A 19,475-nucleotide genomic window follows, 5' to 3' on the forward strand; every position below is an offset into this window, starting at 1 on the left:
CATGGCGCAGAGACATTAGTGAACTAATTGTATTTCTCAAAGTAAAATACGTCAGAAAAATCGTAAAGTACGACTTAACCACAACGTACAAGATTGATAGCGTCGGATTGTAATTTGAATCTACGAGAAAAGGTAATGCTGTTATGCGGAAACTTAATGACATTGCTGTATTACAGTCCAACCTCTAAAATGTTTGGTCTTGGTGCGACGACTCGCACATGAACAAAAAGGTAGTGAAATGTTTCATCTTAGATTTACCAATAAGAAAAAACGGATACACAGTTCTTATGTCCATAGATATCATACCTTCAAAGCGACTTATCATGTCTAATACCTCGGTATTACACTCATTTTCACGTTATACTGGAGATGTCACATTGATAAAATTGCTGCCAAGGCTTCACATCAAGTTGCTGCACTTTTTCCAAAGAAATTTCAAACATGCGCGGAAACAGTTGAGGGAAACCTTGTATTTAGCGAACATTAGGCCAGTTCTTGAATACGCTTGTGTTGCATAGGACCCTTTTACAGCCGTATTAAAAGATAAATTAGAAAGGGTACAGAAACAGGCTGCGAGGTTTCTGACCGGCAATTAGGACTTCACCATAAGAAGCTCGCAGATTACATACCAAGTAGGCTGAAAACAATTACAGTCTCGTCGAAGTTTACAAAGGCTTAAGCTTCTCTTCAGCCTTGATAATAAGCAAACAGGAATAAATAGATAAAGGTAGTTATATTGAGCAACCCTTTTATGTATCAGCAAGGTGGGGCCAAACAAAAGAAATTGTGGACTGGAAATGTCCCCTTGTTGTATTCAAGTACTCATTCTTTACCCATACTATAAGTGCTTGGAATGAGCTCCCTGCGGATATATTTTGGATGCCTTGTTTCATTATCGCAATTAAGTCTGTTAGTTAGGCCACATGTTCCTTTTGACAGCACTTTGTCTTCGTTCTATTCTATTACGTCGATGTTTTTTCTCTTTTCTTTTGGCGCTTTTTCTCTTTCTTCAAAAGCGTTTATATATAGATAGCTTTCAGTGCGGTTGACCCTGGTTGCCCATGTTTGTGCCTGCTTCTCTTTTTTTAGACGACCCTACAACAATGCCTTCGGTCGACGTAGATATTACTAATAAATAAATGAATAAATAAACAAAAACATCACGCAAGTTTGCACTCGGTTGCGCAAAGCTTAGGCACAGCGAAGCTTACTGGCTGCTACTGCTAGGTATGAACTTGTTTGCCTGCTAGGTCTTAACATGGTTTAACTTAACTACGCATGTAGGAAGCTTTTCTCGAGCCATCATTTTTGGAGGCGCCTTCCCTTTCGGGACATTTCGCGTGACTAGCGCTGGATGCGTGGGCGCCTACGAGCGACAGCGCTCCTGGCATGCCACGAACGCAGGCTGGCTAATCAAGTTTGGTAGAGTGCCAAGAACTCTGTCGCTTGTCGACGCCGAGCGCGTTGGCGACATTTCGCGTGACTAGCGTTGGACGCGTCGGCGCTTACGAGCGACATCGTTCCTGGCATGCCCCGAACGCAGGCAGGCTAACCAAGGTTGGCACAGTGCCAAGAACGCTGCTGCTTGGCGACGCCAAACGCGTTGGAGGATAGCCGCTCGATATCAAGAGAGAGAGAGAGAGAAGAGACTTTATTTGCACCCGTCAACTAGATGACGGGGTAGAGGATTCAGCCTAAACCCACACTCATCCTCCCTAACCGTCGACCGGGATCCCTTGGGACGCGGCGGCGGTCAGGGCGAGACCGATGACTTGCCGGTGTGCATTTTCTCCTTCGTTGAGTAGCAAGGACTCCCAGGATTCTCTGCATCTATCTGGCTCATCAAACTTAGGACAGGTCCAAACCATGTGGACTAAGTCCGCTATACCATTACAATGCGTACACCGAGGGCTATACACTGAGGGATGCCATTTGCTCAACAGTTGTGGGTTCGGAAATACCCCTGTTTGCAGTTTCCTCCACATAACTTCCTCGCTTTTGGTAAGGTTCTTATCCGCTCTCGGGTAAGTCTTACGCCCCAGCTTATAATGGTTAAGAATTTCTTGAAAAGTGCTCAGATCGTCAGCGGTCTGTAGGGGTTCCTCGCTTGGGGGTGTTGTCGAGACAGCGCTGGAATCCCGGAAAGTGAGACCTCGGGCCAGCGCGTGCGCCTTCTCGTTCCCTCGCAAACCCTGATGAGCCGGTGTCCAGATTAGCGAAACCTGCTCCGCCGGGGGCTGTCCGACGGCTAATATGTGTACAGCTGCGGCGGAAATCCTGCCCGCATCAAAATTTCTGATTGCAGATTTGGAATCACTAACAATAACTCTCACATTCTTTTGAGTCAAAGCCAGCGCAATGGCGACTTCTTCCGCCTCCGTTGCTCCTAAATGTCTGACGCTGCAGCACGAGATAGGGCCTCCGTTTTCGCGTGTAATTACGGCTGCGTATACTTTGCCTTGCTTGTATTCAGCCGCGTCCGTGTATATCACATCCTGCCTGCCTTCCAGCCTTTTCTGCAGCGCCTCAGCTCTGTCTCTTCGCCTGCTCTCGTGATGCACCGGGTGCATATTCTTGGGCAACGGGAGTATTTTCAGCTTGTCCCTGACTCGCGGTGGGACTTTGCCTGTCTGCTTGGAACATGCCTGGGGCTCGAACCCCAGCCGCTCCAGGATCCTTCTACCAGTCTGAGTGCGTAGCAGTCTCTGATATTGCGATACTGTCGCCGCTTCAAGGAGCTCGTCTAGGGTGTTGGACACCCCTAAACTTAAGATTTTGTTCGTTGATGTGTTCGGGGGAAGACCGAGAGCCGTCTTGATCCCCTTCCTAATAATGATCTCGACCTTGTCCTTCTCTGCTTTGGTGAATTTCAGGTAGGGGGCTACGTATACGACCCTGCTAATTACGAACGATTGCACTAACCTTAGGAGGTTCGCTTCCTTCATACCCGCGTGTTTGTTCGCTATTCGCTTGAGTAATCGGCACGTCTGGCTGGTACTCGCTTCCAGTCGTTGGATCGTCTCGGCGTTTTTGCCGTTTGCTTGAATCCGCAAACCCAAGACCCTGATACTGTCGACTGTGCGAATAATGTTACCGTTTACCCTGAGCTCGATGCCGTGCCCCGGGTCCTGTCCCTTTCCCCGTCGCCGCGTCTGTGATGTTAGGAAAAGGACCTCCGACTTCTCCGCCGAGCACCTGAGGCCAATCGGCTCCAGATATTCCTCGATAGCTTTGATTGCCCTCTGCAGCGTCTCTTCGATGTGCCCGTCACTGCCTCTATTCATCCATAGCGTCAGATCGTCCGCGTATAGCGTATGGTTCAGTCCTTCTATGCTTGCCAGCTTCCCGGGGAGACCCATCATCACGACGTTAAACAAGGTGGGCGACAGAACTGATCCCTGCGGCGTACCCTTGCTTCCCAGTTTAATACCTTCCAATGACTGCCCTCCCAAGCTGATCGTTGCCGTTCTATTCGTAAGAAAATCCTTTACATAATTGTAAGTCTTCGTGCCCACATTGAGAGCTCCGAGACTTTCCAATATGGCCGAATGCTTCGCATTATCGAATGCTTTAGAAACATCTAATCCTACGACTACCCTGGTGTCTACTGTTTTGTTGTCTATCACCTGTTCTTTGAGCTGGAGCATGATGTCGCATGCCGATAGATGAGACCTAAAACCAATCATGGTGTCGGGGTACAGTCCCTGATCTTCCAGAAACCTATTCAGCCTGCTCTGAATAACATGTTCCATTAATTTGCCCACGCACGAAGTAAGTGAAATGGGCCTTAGATGTTCAAAACTAGGTTTCTTTCCAGGCTTTGGAATGAAGACGAGGTTGGCATCCTTCCACGCCGGCGGAAGCTGCCCTCTGTCCCAACAGTCCTGCATGTACGCTGTCAGATTTCTGACCGACACATCGTCCAGATTTCTGAGCATCTTATTATTTATCCTATCCGGCCCTGCAGCCGTCTTCGTCCTCAGACGGTTTATCTCGGCCCTGACCTCACCTACCGTGATCGGGCTGTCAAGATCTGGGTTCCCTAAACCCGAATACTCGGGCAGGGACCCAGACCCCGCACAGCTGAGATATCTATCCCTGACCTCAGCGATGAGCTCATCGGTCGTTCCTTCATATTTGTAAACGAGCTTTTGTAGCTGCTGCCTAGCCTCTAGCTTGGATTTGTCCGGGTCTAGCAAGTGCCGCAGCAGATGCCAGGTCCTTGCACTACCAATTTTGTGGTCCATTTGCTCACAAATGCTGCTCCAGTTCTGCTTGGTGAGGGTCAAAGCGTATTCTTCTATCTCCTTATTCAACGCAGCCAACTGCCTGCGGAGATTTCTATCGCCTCTTTTCTGCTCGAGCCTCAAGTTGAGCTCGTGCTTTTTGCGCCACAGGTTTACCATGTGTCTGTCAACCCGTTCCTGGTTCTCATCCACCTCGATTTCCTCAGTTGCATCTTGGACCGATTGAATAACTCCCCTGCTCCATTCATCTATGTCTTCTATGCCATCCTGGCCGGAGCGACTCTGCCTGAAAGCATGCCAATTCACAGTTTCTAGCTTCTTCGTGTGAGCTACTGAAGGACCGTCCTCTATGACTATCTCAATTATTCTGTGGTCACTACCCAGATTTTCACCCGTGTTGCACCACGTAGCCGAGATCCTGCCTCCAACCAGAGTGAGGTGCGGCGTGGTGTCTTGCGAGACACTGTTACCCTGTCTAGTTGGCCTCAAGGGATCCGTCAAAAGAGTCAGACCGTTCTGTTGTATGCTATTCCATAAATCCTTCCCTTTAACCTGCGCAAACCTGTATCCCCACGCGGGGTGATGAGCGTTGAAGTCACCCACTGCGAGTAGGGGTCTGCCCTTCGCGATCATCCTGACTTTGGCGAAGAGATCGTCAAAACCACAGTTACGCCTTTGCCTAGGAGAGCTGTATACGTTTAATATAAAAAGATTTTTATCCTTCCGCTTACGAGGGACTAGCTCGATCAGTACATGATCCATCTGCATCGACCCCGTCTCGTGCTGCAACACTGTGACATTGCGTTTGACCAGAGTGACAACCTGAGTATTGTCCCATCGTCCCACATACGATTTGTAGCTAGCAAGCTTCGCGTTCTTTCCACATTCCTGTAACGCTATGACTTCCGGCTTATCCCCGTTGGTCAGGAACGACTGAAGAACGGCTCGTTTGCGCGAGAAACCCCTACAGTTCCACTGCCAGATCGTGTTACGGTGCTGGGCCATCTTTAAACTTCTGAATTTCTTGGCATAGCCATTGCCATTGCCTGTCTCTGTTCGCGACCTCAGCCCGCATTTGCTCATTCATCTGCTGAATCATACCATGAAGCAGCTTCATGTCTTGTTCAATTTTATCGAAACGTTGCTCGTAGTTGTTTACAGTTTCTACATCCTTCACCCGCTTCTTTTTAGGAGGAGGATCTGCACGTGGTGTTTCCGACACCGATTGTGATACCTCTTTCTCGCCCTTCTGCGCTCCCTCATCTATGCGCTTATTTAGCAAAGTTATCTGCTCTCGGAGCTCTCTGTTTTGCTCCTGCATGTTGTTGTATTGTACCTGCATGGTTCTTATCTGTTCCTGCATGAGCCTGTTCTGTTCTTTGAGAGCCTTCACCATTGCGGAATCCTGAGAGCCCTTGTCCACCCAACCCACCTGTGAGTTCGGTGGCGCACTCTTCTGGCACTCTTTTGGCTTCTGGTGGCTCTTGGACTGTTGCTCGGGACGAGAAGAAGCCTCTTCTCGCGTCGACGGTGTAAGCCTGGGGAACGATGCCGAGCGGTCCCTCGGCGTGCTCTTGGATCTGTCTCGAGCACCGTCATGACGGCTGCATCGCACCTGTTGTTGTTGCTGCAGCGCTGTTTTCGGCGCTTTCTCTTCTTCTGGTTCCGCTGCAAGCTTCGCCTCCCACTGTCGTTTCTTGACAATATATGGCGTGCGAAACAACATCGTACACTTCTTATCTCCAGTCAAATGTTCTTTGCCGCACAAACGACACTTTGGCACACACTGGTGGTCCTCCGGCGGTGATGACATACCACACCCGCGGCACTTGGCTTCTGGACTGTTGCAAACGTCCGATCTGTGGCCCAGTTCGCTGCACCGATAGCACACTTCGTAGCGTTTCTTGAACAGGAAGCACTTCATGATCATGCCGAAACACACGAGCGTACGCGGCACCTCTGCTTCCGCGAAGGTGATGACGACCGTGGTAGATCGGCCCATTCTTCTGATCCCAAGAATCTCTGGGTTCTGTTCGTGACCGGCGAAACCCTCCATTATCGTCTCCTCGGTCATGCGTATGTCCATTCCATGCACGACCCCTTTTCCACAGTTTTCAGGTGCCACCATATATGCGGTCACCTCATGGTCCTTATCTTCGATCTTTATAGCTTTGATACTCATGACCTTCTCCGCACACTCAAAGTTCAAGGTATGGAAAAGAATCGTACCTTGTTTGTCGTTCACGAAGAGAAGATCAGACTTTGTCTTCTTCCACTCAAGGGACGCGGCACGACGCACAGCTTCGCCGAGTATCGGTTGTGAAGTGTTTTTGATCACTGCTAGACCCCCTTTTGGTCTGATAATCACTTTCCATCCGTCGTCCGGGAGCTTCGGGAGACGCGATGCCACAGATCGTTCAGCTATCTTCCTTCCCACTGCTTTGTACGAGCGAACGCCGCCACTGTTTTCGGCTCCAGCCACCTTGCAGCCGGCTTCCTCCCCACCTCCGCTGTGCGACGCCGTCTTGGCGTTGCCGACGCCTTCTGGAACTTTCAAGCCTCGGCGCTTTTCGACACACTTTTTGAGTTTGACGACCCATCCTTTTTCTTCCATCTCATTCGGCTCGATGTCAGTACCTTCCACAGTAATCTCCATCGTCATCGTGATACCACCACGGCCGTGGTGGACCGGCGACGGGGCCCCCTGGCCGCCCTCCTGGCCGTAGGCGTCGCTAGGCTTAAAGAAGGCCTAGCGGAACGCACAACGCGTCAGCACGAAAACGACGATAAAATCCTCAAAAATGCACTCACACCCTGGAGTCTTGTATCCACGGGTTCCTCGAAACTTCGGGAACACGATTCCACCACCAAATCAGGTGTCCATTGACTTCTACCGCCACAAAAGCAGACATTCGACGGAGCCGACGCGACACACGTCCGCACCTTCCGGCCCCCTGGCGGCCGATCTCGATATAAATCGCCCATCGCTGTGTCTTGAGCTTTGCGCGGCCTAGTGCAAGCTTTCGCCTTTTTTTTTCTCCTGGCTGGCGCAAGGACGCCGACTAGACCGCCCGAGCAAATATCGGCTCCTGCTTTCGAGAATGTTTCTGTTCAGTTTCTTGCTATTTGTGAGCGAATGTTTGTGCCACTCAACGCATAAAGTCACATGGATTCCATCACTACCAATTTTTTCATGGTGGGTGGACTTTTCGACCTCTTTTTCAAGACGTTTTTGCCTACCGCGCTAGGCCTAGCTACCCATCGGCGGAGCGGCCGCCGGCCGTTCCCGCAAGGGTTTTCCCGCACTCTACGCAGAAGATGTCTATGCAAATCTCCGTCGATGGAGAGGATATCACTCCCGATGATCTTCAAGACTCCGGGTGGATGGCGCTGAGCCGTGCTCCCTCAAGGGCTTCAGAAGATAGCGCCAACCTTCCCTTTCCCTCAAGAACCACTTATCATCATCATCATCTCCGGGTGGTCCGTGGCCATCGCGAAACGCAAACTTCGTACGACGCATACCCCAACGAACGAGACGCAGGCAAGCGTCTCGATGCCCCGCAACGCGGAGTCGTCTAATCGCTCCCGAACTGCATTGAAGAGGCGCCTTATTGCTGCTTCGAGACTTCCTCACCTCCCAAGAGACCACCATCGAGTCATCGTGAGACCTAGAAATGGCCTCGACATGAGGAATGTGAGTCAAATCAAGTTTGCCCAGTCACTCGCAGTGGCTGCAGCGCTCAGTGAAGAAGACGTCGCAGAAGACGTGGTTTGCCCGAACATGATGCAGAACATCGCAGTTATCAGTACCCCGGCGGAGGAGAACGCCAGGGCATACTCCAAGATCAACACTATTACTATCGGTAAGGCCACTTTTGAAGTTAGAGCCTACCGAGCTGCCCCCGACAACACATGCAAAGGGGTCATCAGGGGTATAGACTTGGACATTGGTCAAGAACAGCTTTATTCACTTATCGTGCACCAAAGGAACCCTACTGCACTACAGGTCAAGAGAATCAAGAATTCCACCACGGTGATAGTCCTCTTTGACGGACTAAAAGTCCCAAATTACATCATGTGTGGCAGAAGCTTGGTGCGTTGCAACCTGTTTCGCAGACAGACGGATGTCTGTTATGCCTGTGGAAAGCTCGGTCATCGAGTCGGTGTTTGTCCCAATCCAGAAGAGGCGGTCTGTAGAGGCTGCGGTATTAAATCTCCTCCGGAAGGTCACGTCTGCACTCCGGAATGCAAGTTGTGCGGGGGTCCACATCCCACGGCAGACAAGATGTGTAAACAACGTTTTCAAGTGCCTTAAATAGTCCGAAGAAGAAGAAGAGAGCGGCTGATGCAATATACGTCGGCCTTTGCGTAAGACATCGACGACGACATAAACTTCACAGATGGCGGCGGAGACTTCCCGCCGCTACTAGCCGGCGCAAGTGGACGTGATACCGCTGCGGGCCCGAGCAGCAGCTGGCGCTCGCCTGACGTCAGCCAACAGCTACAGCCATCACGAGGGCGCTCCCGTTCCAGGGGTGGAGCGGGGGACCGTTCGGGATCCAGAGGCCGTTCGAGATCCAGGGGCCGTTCCCGCTCCAGGGTACCTGCCGTCCGCATCGCTATGCAGCAAGGAGATCAGCACCAGACCTGGGCATCCAAGGTTAAGAGCCTACACCCACAGGTAAAGGGGGGCACTCATTCAGAGCAACATACCGACATTCTTCTACAGATGCAGAGAGAAAATGCTAGCCTCAGAGCAATTGTTGAGCAACTTAGAGCTGAAATAGCCGACTTAAGGAAATCCCAGCCGGTTTCATCACCGTCTCCTCCTATCACGCATCCCGGTACAGTGGCCGCATCGGCTACGATCCTCGATGAGGTCCCTATGGACGTCCAGCCAGGGGCAAAACCCACAAAAAGGAGAGTGCTAGCAAACCCGGCCAAGGACGAGGATGCAGATTTCAAAACGGAGGTCAAGGATACCTTAGCCGATATCAAAAATGCACTAAAGGCAGTGGTCCAGTCGATAGCGGCATTGGACAGCCGAGTCACAAAGATTGAAGCTGACCAAGTTAAAGTTGTACACTCAACCGAGGCTACTCCGGTCAAAGTAAATCCTAAGGTGACGATCACACAGACGCTGCCATCCCGTAGCAATTCGCAGGAGAAACCTCCAGCGATACCCAACAATGGCGGGACACCATAACAATTTCGTAATTTGGCAATGGAACTGTTGAGGCTTCCAGTCAAAAAGGGCAGCCCTACAGCAGTACATCAAATCCCAATCAATCCGACCACAAGTTGTTATGCTACAGGAGACGCTGACGGAAATGGTGAGCCTGTCGGGCTACACACCCCACATCACGAAAAGTCCAGATGGCAGAGGTATCTGCACGTTGGTGTCTAACCAGTACACTTCAATCACGCACAATCTACACATGAGACACAGCAAGGTTGAACACTCTCTGATAGAGATCATACCAGGCAGCAAGCTAAGAAACAGCATCTTCATACTCCACATATATAGCTCTCCAAAAGGTAGGCACCATCGCTTCACCACGTTGTTATCGAAAGCCATTACGATCGCTAGCAATGCGGGCGCACCCATAGTGATAGCGGTGGATTTCAACGCACCCCATCACGCTTGGGGCTACCCTCGCACCACTGCCAAAGGAGCCGAGCTCTGGCAAGCGGCCTCGGATCTACACCTCACTCTGGTAACGGACCCCGCGTTTCCTACCCGCACTGGAAGTTCTTGCTCTAGGGATACCACCCCAGACCTCACCTTTGTTGCAACCACGGAAGAGGTCTCGTGGTCTAACTTGGCCGAGGACTTGGGGAGCGACCACTATATTCTAAGTACAACATTACAAGTTCAGGGCAAACCCCCTAGAACTTTCAAGTTCACAGACTGGGACCTCTTTCGTAAGATCAGATCTAGGAACACACAAGAAGGCAATGACCCACCGGATTTCGCCAAATGGATGTCTCAGCTTGGCGAAGACGTCAAGTCGGCCACCAAAACGATCAAGACTGATCTTAAGGTCAGTAAAATGGATAGCAGGCTTGCCCATCTTCTGGAGGCAAAAAGCGCCCTCGTTACCAGGTGGAAAGCACACCGCCTGAATCGCAGACTACGCAAGCGCATAGCGAGTCTTAATCGGGGCATATCCGTACACTGTCAGACGCTGTAGAAACAGCATTGGGACGAAATTTGCAACACGGTTGATGGCCAAATGAGAGTGGGGGGAAATGGAACCTTCTCAAACACCTGCTGCAGGAGACCAAATCCAGATCCACACAGACACGTCTGGTAGACAGAATACTACACTCGGAAAGGAAAGCGAAATCAGACGCGGACATAATGGAGTCTTTAGCCCGAACATACCTACCCTTGGCTATAGCCCGACCTCCTTCTGGCTACCCGCAATACACGGGATCACCAGCCCTCGAAATGGACAAGCCCTTCCAGGAAGCAGAGGTCCGGAACGCGTTAACCAATCTTAAAGGGAAATCCGCCTCCGGCCCAGACGGCATCACGAACCAGATGCTACGTAATCTAGACGACGATTCTGTCACCATCCTCACCAAAGAAATCAATCGTATTTGGGAGTCGGGGGTTTTCTCCGAGCACTGGAAAATGGCGTCAGTCATTCTCATCCCCAAACCAGGCCGGAGTTCCAGTCTTAACAATTTGAGACCGATTTCTCTCACGTCTTGTATAGGCAAGGTCGCCGAGCACGTCATCAACGATCGCATATCGAAACACATTTAGGAAACAAACCTCTTCCCTTTCAACGTGATAGGCTTCAGACCACACCATCGACTCAGGACGTCATGAAAATGTTGAAACATAATATTATAGATCAAGAGACAAAGGACGTTAGGGCCATTCTCGGCCTCGATCTAGAGAAGGCCTTTGACAATGTTTCACACTCCCACATACTCGAATCCATCTCTCGCCTCAACCTAGGAACCAACTTTCACAAGTTCGCCAGCTCGTTCCTTAGGGATAGAAGAGCCACTATCAAGCTAGGGGACCTCAAATCTGAGCCCTACGATCTGGGTTCCTTCGGCACTCCTCAGGGCTCAGTCGTCTCCCCGCTGCTGTTTAACATTGCCATGTGCGGGCTTGCTGCCGAGCTCTCGAGCCTGGACGGCATCAAGTACTCCCTTTACGCGGACGATATTACCATATGGAGTGTCGGTGGATCGGAGGGCTGCGTGGAGGAGGCCCCTTCAGGAGGCCGTCGACTGTGTTGAAGTGTACATCAAGGAAATGGGTCTCAAGCTCTCGTCAGTCAAAGTCCGAACTTCTTTTATATCGGCCTACGAGAAGGGGTCCTAAACCCAAAAACTGGAAACCACTGGCAGACGTCGACATTAGGCTGCACACGGCTGCGGGGAAGCGAATCCCGAGGGTGGATTTCATACGTGTTCTGGGCATGATCATCGAAGCCAACGGACAGAACGGCCGTACGATCGACCGTCTGACGTCCAAGGCGGAAGGGGTCATCCGATAAATCGCTAGGATCTCCAACAATCGGGGTGGTCTTCGGGAGGACAACCTCCTCAGACTGTTCCATGCCTTTTTGATGAGCCACATAAACTATGTCGCATCCATGCACAAGTGGCAACGCCACGAGAGGATTAAATTCAAACACTCTCATTCGAAAAAGCATCAAGAGAGTCCTAGGTCTTCCGATGCGCACGAGTACAGAGAAACTGATGGACGTTGGAATCCACAATACGCTTGAAGAAGTCATCGAGGCTCAGCAAACGGCACAGGTTGCCAGGCTTTCAATTACATCAGCAGGGAGAAAGATCCTGATTGACACGGGACACAACCCCCTTACGCTCGAAGTGCAAAACACACATCTATCTGATCGCATGAGATCTTGCATCAAGGTCTCTCCCCTTCCACGAAATATGCACCCACAATACAACGTGGGCAGGCGTGTCGTTCGAGCCTCCTCTCTTTTAGCCCACGCTCACGCCCACTCTCCGCTTGCATGCTTTGTCGATGCCGCCCAGTACGGAGCCTCCGCTCACTTTGCAGTAGTATCCACCGATAATAAGCGTCGGATTCTATCCTCAGCATCGGTTCGAACCTCTTCTCCTCACAAAGCAGAGCAGATGGCCATCGCACTCGCTCTCCTTGATCCGCAAAGAACTGATATTTACACTGACTCTAGATCCGCTGCTAGAGCCTTCGTTTCTGGGGCCGTCTGCAAGGAAGTTTTTAGAACTCTAGCTCACAAGGAACTCACACACCACACCATCACTTGGTTTCCTGCTCATCTTGGCTCGAGGGTCAGGGGCCTTTCCAATGTCAACGAGCTAGCCCACTCCCAGGCGCGAGGTCTCACTTGCCGCACCGGGACTTGCGCGGCTCAGGCGGAGGAACCAGCCCCCAGCCTTCATTTTAGGGACATTATGACTACTTTCAAGGAGGTGACGAAACACTATCAAATGGGGCGTAGGTCCTTCCCACTCCCACACGAAAAGTTGTCTCGGCCACAAGCAATCTCTCTTCGCTTGCTTCAGACGGGGACATACCCCAGCCTCTCCATTTACAGTCACTACTCAAACATTTCAGCACATTGTCCAGACTGTAACGATCGCAGTGATTTCAGACACATGCTCTGGAGGTGCCCCTCTTTACAGGGAAAGCATCACGACTTCTCTGAAGATGAATTTGATTCCATGATCAAGAGCCCGGTACTACTACAACTCCAGGCTGTCCAGAAGGCCCACGACGCGGCGGTGAGGCTAGGCCTCCCCGTCCCTACGTGGGAGCGGCCCGCGATCCTCCCCCTATAAACAGGGGCGGAATCCTTCAGGACCTCAATAAAGTTCTTTATCTATCTATCTATCTCTCCTGCCTCAACGAGCCCCGCAGAGAAGAGAGGCAGGGGTCGGGAAGGCAGGGAGCTGGCGAGGAGGAGACCGCGTGCGCATGCATGCACGCGGTCTCCCCCTCCCCCTCCTCCGGGTTGCCATGGCTACCACGGCTACGCACCACAAATTACGGCGGGCTTAAACAGCTTGCTGTTAATAACGCCCCTCTTCCAGCATTTCTACCACTCATACAGCGGCGCTCGGCGGTTTTCTCCTTGCAAAAAAAAACCATCCAGATGGCGCTAGCCTCCACGGCAGCCGCATGCGAAGTATGGCGCAGGTGGATAAAAAAGAAAGCTGCAGTTGCCGAGAAGCCGGGCAAGCATTAAGAGATCTTGGAATGCTATCGTGTTCCACTCTTTACGGCGAAGCTTAAGCGTCCTCCAATTTTTTTTAGGTTCTTGCTCCAATTTGGGGGAAATCGATTTCGTCGACCTGCGATTTACATTCTCACGTGATGTTGGGAAGAGTGGGCTGCCCCCCAGACCACTGACAGGTGTTCTTGTATAGTGTGGGATGTATGAGTTTTTTTTTTCTAAATAAGTTTGGGTATGTGTTAGTAAAATATGTAGCAGCGTGAAATCAGTGAGAAAAAAACTTCGCATAGGACAAGGCATGATGTATGCACTGAATGATAAGAAGGGTAATATCATCAGCAACTTCGATGACATATGATAAGAACAGCGGAAGAATTTGATACTGACCTGTACAGTTCCAGAGCAGCCAAGCTACTTTCATTCGAAGTAGTGATGAACAGGTACAGACACTCCTTCTACAACTAGCGATGAAGTTAGAAGGGCCTTCAAAGACATGAACAGGAGAAAAGCTACTGGAGAAGATTGAATAACAGTCGATTTAATCAAAGATTGAGGAGATATCATGCTTGAAAAGCTTGCGGCCCCTTTACGTAACACCTCACGACTTCTAGTGTACCAGAGAGGTGGAAGAACGCCAACATTATACTAATCCATAAGAAGGGAGATGTTAAAGAATTGAAGAATTATAGACCCATTAGCTTGCAATCAGTATTGCATGAAATATTCACGAAGATATTTTAAATAGAATCAAGGCAACACTTGACTTCAGTCAACCAAGAGAACAGGCTGGATTCAGGGATATTCTACAATGGATCATATCCACGTCATCAATTAAGTAGTGGAGAAATCTTCGGAGTACAATCAACCTCTCTATATGGCTTTCATAGATTATGAGAAGGCATTTGATTGAGTAGAGATACCAGCAGTAATAGAGGCATTGCATAATCAAGGATTAGAGGACACATACTTGATTTTCTTGCCAAACATCTACAAGGATTCCACAGCTACCTTGGTTCTCCACAAGAAAAGTAGAAATATACCTATCAAGAAAGGGGTCAGGCAAGGAGACACAATCTCTGCAATGGTATTCACTGCATGCTTAGAAGCAGCATTCAAGCTCTTAGACAGGGAATGCTTAGGAGTGAGGATAAACGGCGAACATATAAGCAAACTTCGGTTTGCAGATGACATTGTTCTATTCAGCAACAATGGGGAGGAATTACAGCAAATGATTGAGGACCTTAACCGAGAAAGTCTAACAGTGGGGTTGAAGATTAATATGCAGAAGACAAAGCTAATGTTTATAGCCTGGCAAGGGAACAAGAATTGACGATCGCCAGTCAGGCTCTAGTGTCTGTAAATGAGTACGTTTATCTAGATCAATTACTCACAAGGGGTCCAGACCATGAGAAGGAAATTTAGATAAGAATAAAAACACCGCATATCCAAGAAGTGAATGATGATGAGTGGGCGAAGCACCGGCCGGGGGATAATTCGGGCAAAACTCCGGAAGCGTTCTCCGGAAGCCGGAGCGTGGCGTACTATATATATATATATATATATATAGTATACACAGCGCTTATACAGCGCTCTCGCTGCAGTGCACTTGTGCACTGCAGCGCCCCTTTCTACGCACGAGAGCGAGAGAGAGCGCCCGTCGAGAACGAGAGAGAAAGAGAAAGGGAGCACAGCTGCGCCTCTAGCGGGAGCGGCGAGTACTAGCGTGGCTACGACGACGCGACGAGGGACAAGGCTCGACCCTAAGGAACTTCGCCCCTAAAAAAACGTGGGCAGCTTGCACTAGCGGTGCAAGGCTTGAGTAAACAGCGGAGCTGGTGATCCACCCAGCTTCTACCAGGTTCTACTATGCTTTGCTATGTTTTGCTAGGAAATGTTAAGTGCTGGTAGGCACGGTATTCCGAATTGGCTCGTCGCCGAAGCGCAGATTCTCGGTCGGCCGCGCGACACTATTGAAGATGAGTGGCTTCTTCTTCGGGTGTCCGGATCTTCTTTGGTCATTCCATGTCAAGGCAATATGTACTCGCCACCGAGTCAACGAGAGTTCTGCCGCCGGCGCGGCGGCTTCGAGCTTTATCTCCCCGGTGACATCACGGCAGAGCTGCTCGTCTACACTTGCCGGGGCGTGGCTAGTCGAAACCTGCCGAGCCGGCGCCAGAGGCGCCTGCTGCAGCCACGGACACCGCGCGCGTTCAGCGTGAACGCAGGGAAACGGGGAAACGCGGGCGGCGTCGGCAGCATCTCAGAGCGTTGCCACGTTCCTGCTGCTACAGTTTCTCTCTCTCTCTCTCTCATTTTCTTTTTTCTCTCCCGAGCATTGCCCGCGCCACGCGCATACTCTCCTTTCCCTCTCCTTAACATCCCATGTCAAGGCAACAAATGCACGGCACGAAGAGGAGGCGAAGCACACGCCGCTCCGCGAGGTGGTTGCTAGGAAACCCAGGTGACTCATCACTCAGCAATGTTTTTTCGGTCGACGAGCACGGTTTTACAGATAGCTTCAACAGCTTCGCTGCTAATATGGGGTTGGAGTGCGTACGGCAGGCATTGCCCAATCCTGGCTCGGAGCTTACCACTGCCGTTGAAAAGAAAAGTGTACAATCATTGCATTCGACTGGTGCCGACAAATGGGGCAGAAAATCGGAGGTTAGCAAAGAAGCTCGAGAACAAGTTAAGGACCGCGCAAACACCGATGGAACGAGAAATGTCAGGCGTGACGTTAGGAGACGGGAAGAGAGCACTGTGGATAAGGCAACAAACGGGCGTAGCGATATTCTAGTCGACATTTGGAGAAGGAAATGGAGCTGGGCAGGACATGTATTGCGTTGGACAGATAACCGGTGGAACATCAGAGTTACAGAATGGCTGCCAAGAGAAGGGAAGCCAGTCGGGGACGGAAGTAGACTAGGTGGGGTGATGAAATTAGGAAATTTGCAGGTAGAAATTGGAATCAGCTAGCGCAAGACAGGTGTAATTGGAGATTGCAGGGAGGAACCTTCGTCCTGCAGTGAACATAAAAATAGGATGATGATGATGATCAAAGTCCAGATGCTGGTGACTATAGTTTTGTCGCGTGGATCTGTGATGGTTGGTGAGGGGTGCTCATCGGGAGTCGCGATCGGTGCTCGGATGCTGATTCCGCGAGCTAATCGATCGGTCTCTCGTTGGCCCCAGCCCTGTATGCGCTGGACGCCATGTCATTGCGTGGCGATGGTCTAAATTTGCTCCTAAACTTCGTCAGGCTGCATTAGGGATCGTGCCGGTTAGGAATACGCCACAGGCTGGCTGGGAATCTGATATAATCAAAGCAGATTCTTCTATCTGGTTCGAGTGCTTCAAGCTGTTATGGATAGGCGATGGATAATTTCCGACAGTGGACCAAAACTGGCCAATGCCTTACTATTCCACAGGAAGCAGTGAGTCATCAGTGCTTAGGATTATTTGGTGTCGCCCCTTCCAAGCGCCGACCGAGCACAATGATATATCCTATGTCCGACTTTCTGACTAGAGTCAGGAAGTGCAGTATGGCTCGACTAATGACCGAACATTACTGCAACCTAGTGAATGTTTATGAGCGATGATCGTTATTACATGGATTGTGAATGTGACATAACGCGCCTGCACTCATTTACTTTCTAAAAGCCACAATTCGATTATGAACAACAACATAGTAGAGGTATTAGGGTTGGTTTTAACGATATAGAACTCCATAACATGTACGCAGAATTCATGCGGCACCGATTTCGTAGGCCATGCATACCACCCCCATCCTTAGCAGAACCCTATGACAACGAGTCAACATGGCGGGTCACATCAATAGATAGAGATGTATCAGTGCGGATTCGGTATCACGCTGGTGTAGACGGGTGTTTATTAGAGATTATGAAAAAACGATTTTAAGGACAGGTCATGTAATCTGTAGACAAATCACGTCTTTTCTGGCAACCTAGTGGACGATAAAGCAATATAAAACATACCATGAGTAGCAAAGGATTATTTCACTGCAGGAAAAAAACTGTGATTTTGCTATTTCCATTTGCTTTTGTCTGTCAGACTCCAAACTGGGGTAGTCTCCGTTCTCTGCGCCACGATTTCGGTCACCGCCCATTTCGTCACCGCCCAATCTATTGAACTCATTACACCCATTTGGCGGGGATGATAACACAGTGAACGACTAACCTGTTCCTGGCATGGTTAGTGATTTCGACACTGACAGCAGGGATCTTACGCTTGTGGTGTGCTTATTCTTGAAGAGGAGCTGGTTTCTATTGTACTCAGATTCGTACGAATCAAAGGCAAGCCCAGTGAACACAAACAAAATGATCAATCCTTTCGTACGTAGCCTGAGAATGTAGTTGTATGTTTTAGATTCTACAATCAATTTGCATAGAACCCTCATGCACTGCACCGTTCCAACGGAATCAATAACACTGTGACAGAAGTGGCAAGTCAAATGCCCTCAAATAAAGAAACTTCCAATTGCATTTATTTGTACTTCACAATGTTATCCTTGCCTTTTCACATAGGACGATTCTTTCGCTATCCATAAGCAAGGTTACCTTGCTGGTGACGAGACATTAAGTGGGATAAGAAATTATTCCAAGCAAGGCAAAATACCGGGAAACCCTGACCTGATTTTCCTTTCCACCGGGTAAGCTAACGCCACTTTTACACTTCTGTTAACCTTAAAGGGTATCATCACGCATAGCTGTACGTGGTCAGCTAAACGGCGTTGTTAACATGGAAAAAAAATTCGGCAGCATGCTTCACTCCTGTAAGTCGTGAAGGCGAAAGCCTGCTGCCCACTTGGTAACGCGCCGTCTCGCATCGTCGCGTTGCTGCTTTCGCAGTTGCGCTTCTTCGGCTCGTTTTTCACGCTTAGCTGCGGCGTTGCGCACTCGTATAGCGGGGTCAGACTAGCGCCAGCGACGTTTATCGTCCACCTTAAGTTACATCCTCTCAGTAGGGGATTGAAATGTATACGCCGTTCTGTGTAGTTTACGGGAGATTTCAATGAAAGTATGACTGTTCCCTTCACTTTGCCGATCGAGCACTTGTAGCCTCTGCCTTACGGCGGTAAGAGCCATCCCATTTGTTGCTTGCTTACGTGGGTATAAGCCATTGAGAAGGTCACGTGTTTTTTTTTTTTTTACCACTCGACTGGAATCGCGTTTCTGTACATTGTATGCGTGATTCCAATGAATGTGTGCACTGTTCGCTTCACTTTGCTGAGTGCCTGTAGCCTCTGCATTACGAGAGGAATGATCCATTGCATTTTTGCTTCCTTAGGGGGGTATGAGCCGTTGCTCATGATGAAAATTTTTGTACCACTGAACGGCACCACACGTTTTTTTTTCTTTTCAAGCCTATCGCGGGAATGAGCCACCTAAGGCTTTCGCCTTAAAACTACTCGTTCTTGCAAAAATACACGAAACTGTATAGAGCAACACTTTGTTAGAATTACTAAAATGATAATTACTCCTAAATTGCAGCCAAGATATTGCAGCAATCCAAGATGGAAAAGCGAACCGTAAAGTAGCAGGTGAGTAAGGTGACATTTCAGACGACAAACTACTACTGCACATCGCGCAGCCCTACATTTCCTTGGTTTCATGTTATTTGTGATCGCGTTAGTGCAACCCCATTGACCGTTTCACAACCAGTATGGAGGGTCAAACGAAAGCTTGATAATTTCGGTATCTTAGCCTAGCACGCGAGTCTGTTAACGTTGTTATGAATTGTGCAAGGATGTGGGTCATTTCACCAGTTCGCATAATATAAAGTTAAGTTAATTAAATTAGGGGGTTTTACGAGCCAAAACCACGATCTGATTATGAGGCACGCCATAGTTGTGGACTCCGGAATAATTTGGACCACGTGGGGCTTTTTTTAAGGTGCACCTAAATCTAAGTACACGGTTGTTTTCGCATTGTCGCCCCCACCGAAATGCGGCCGCACTGGCTGGAATTTGATCGCACGACCTCGTGCTCAG

At 49.8% G+C, this 19,475-nt stretch overlaps 1 protein-coding gene across 3 annotated transcripts in view; it reads left to right on the top strand.

Annotated features, from left to right (window-relative positions):
• Nucleotides 1-18,154, top strand: part of LOC119465216 (venom metalloproteinase antarease-like TtrivMP_A) — a 90,317-nt gene extending 72,163 nt beyond the window's left edge. For all 3 annotated transcript variants that reach the window (XM_049656577.1, XM_049656576.1, XM_049656575.1), the window contains exon 8: nucleotides 18,010-18,154. In XM_049656577.1, the coding sequence (XP_049512534.1) occupies nucleotides 18,010-18,138 (129 nt within the window). In that variant the 3' untranslated portion in view covers nucleotides 18,139-18,154. The remainder of the gene's footprint in view (nucleotides 1-18,009) is intronic.
• Nucleotides 18,155-19,475: the final 1,321 nt, after the last annotated feature.

Source organism: Dermacentor silvarum, chromosome 9 (assembly GCF_013339745.2).
Source record: "Dermacentor silvarum isolate Dsil-2018 chromosome 9, BIME_Dsil_1.4, whole genome shotgun sequence".
Taxonomy (NCBI): Eukaryota; Metazoa; Arthropoda; class Arachnida; order Ixodida; family Ixodidae; genus Dermacentor; species Dermacentor silvarum.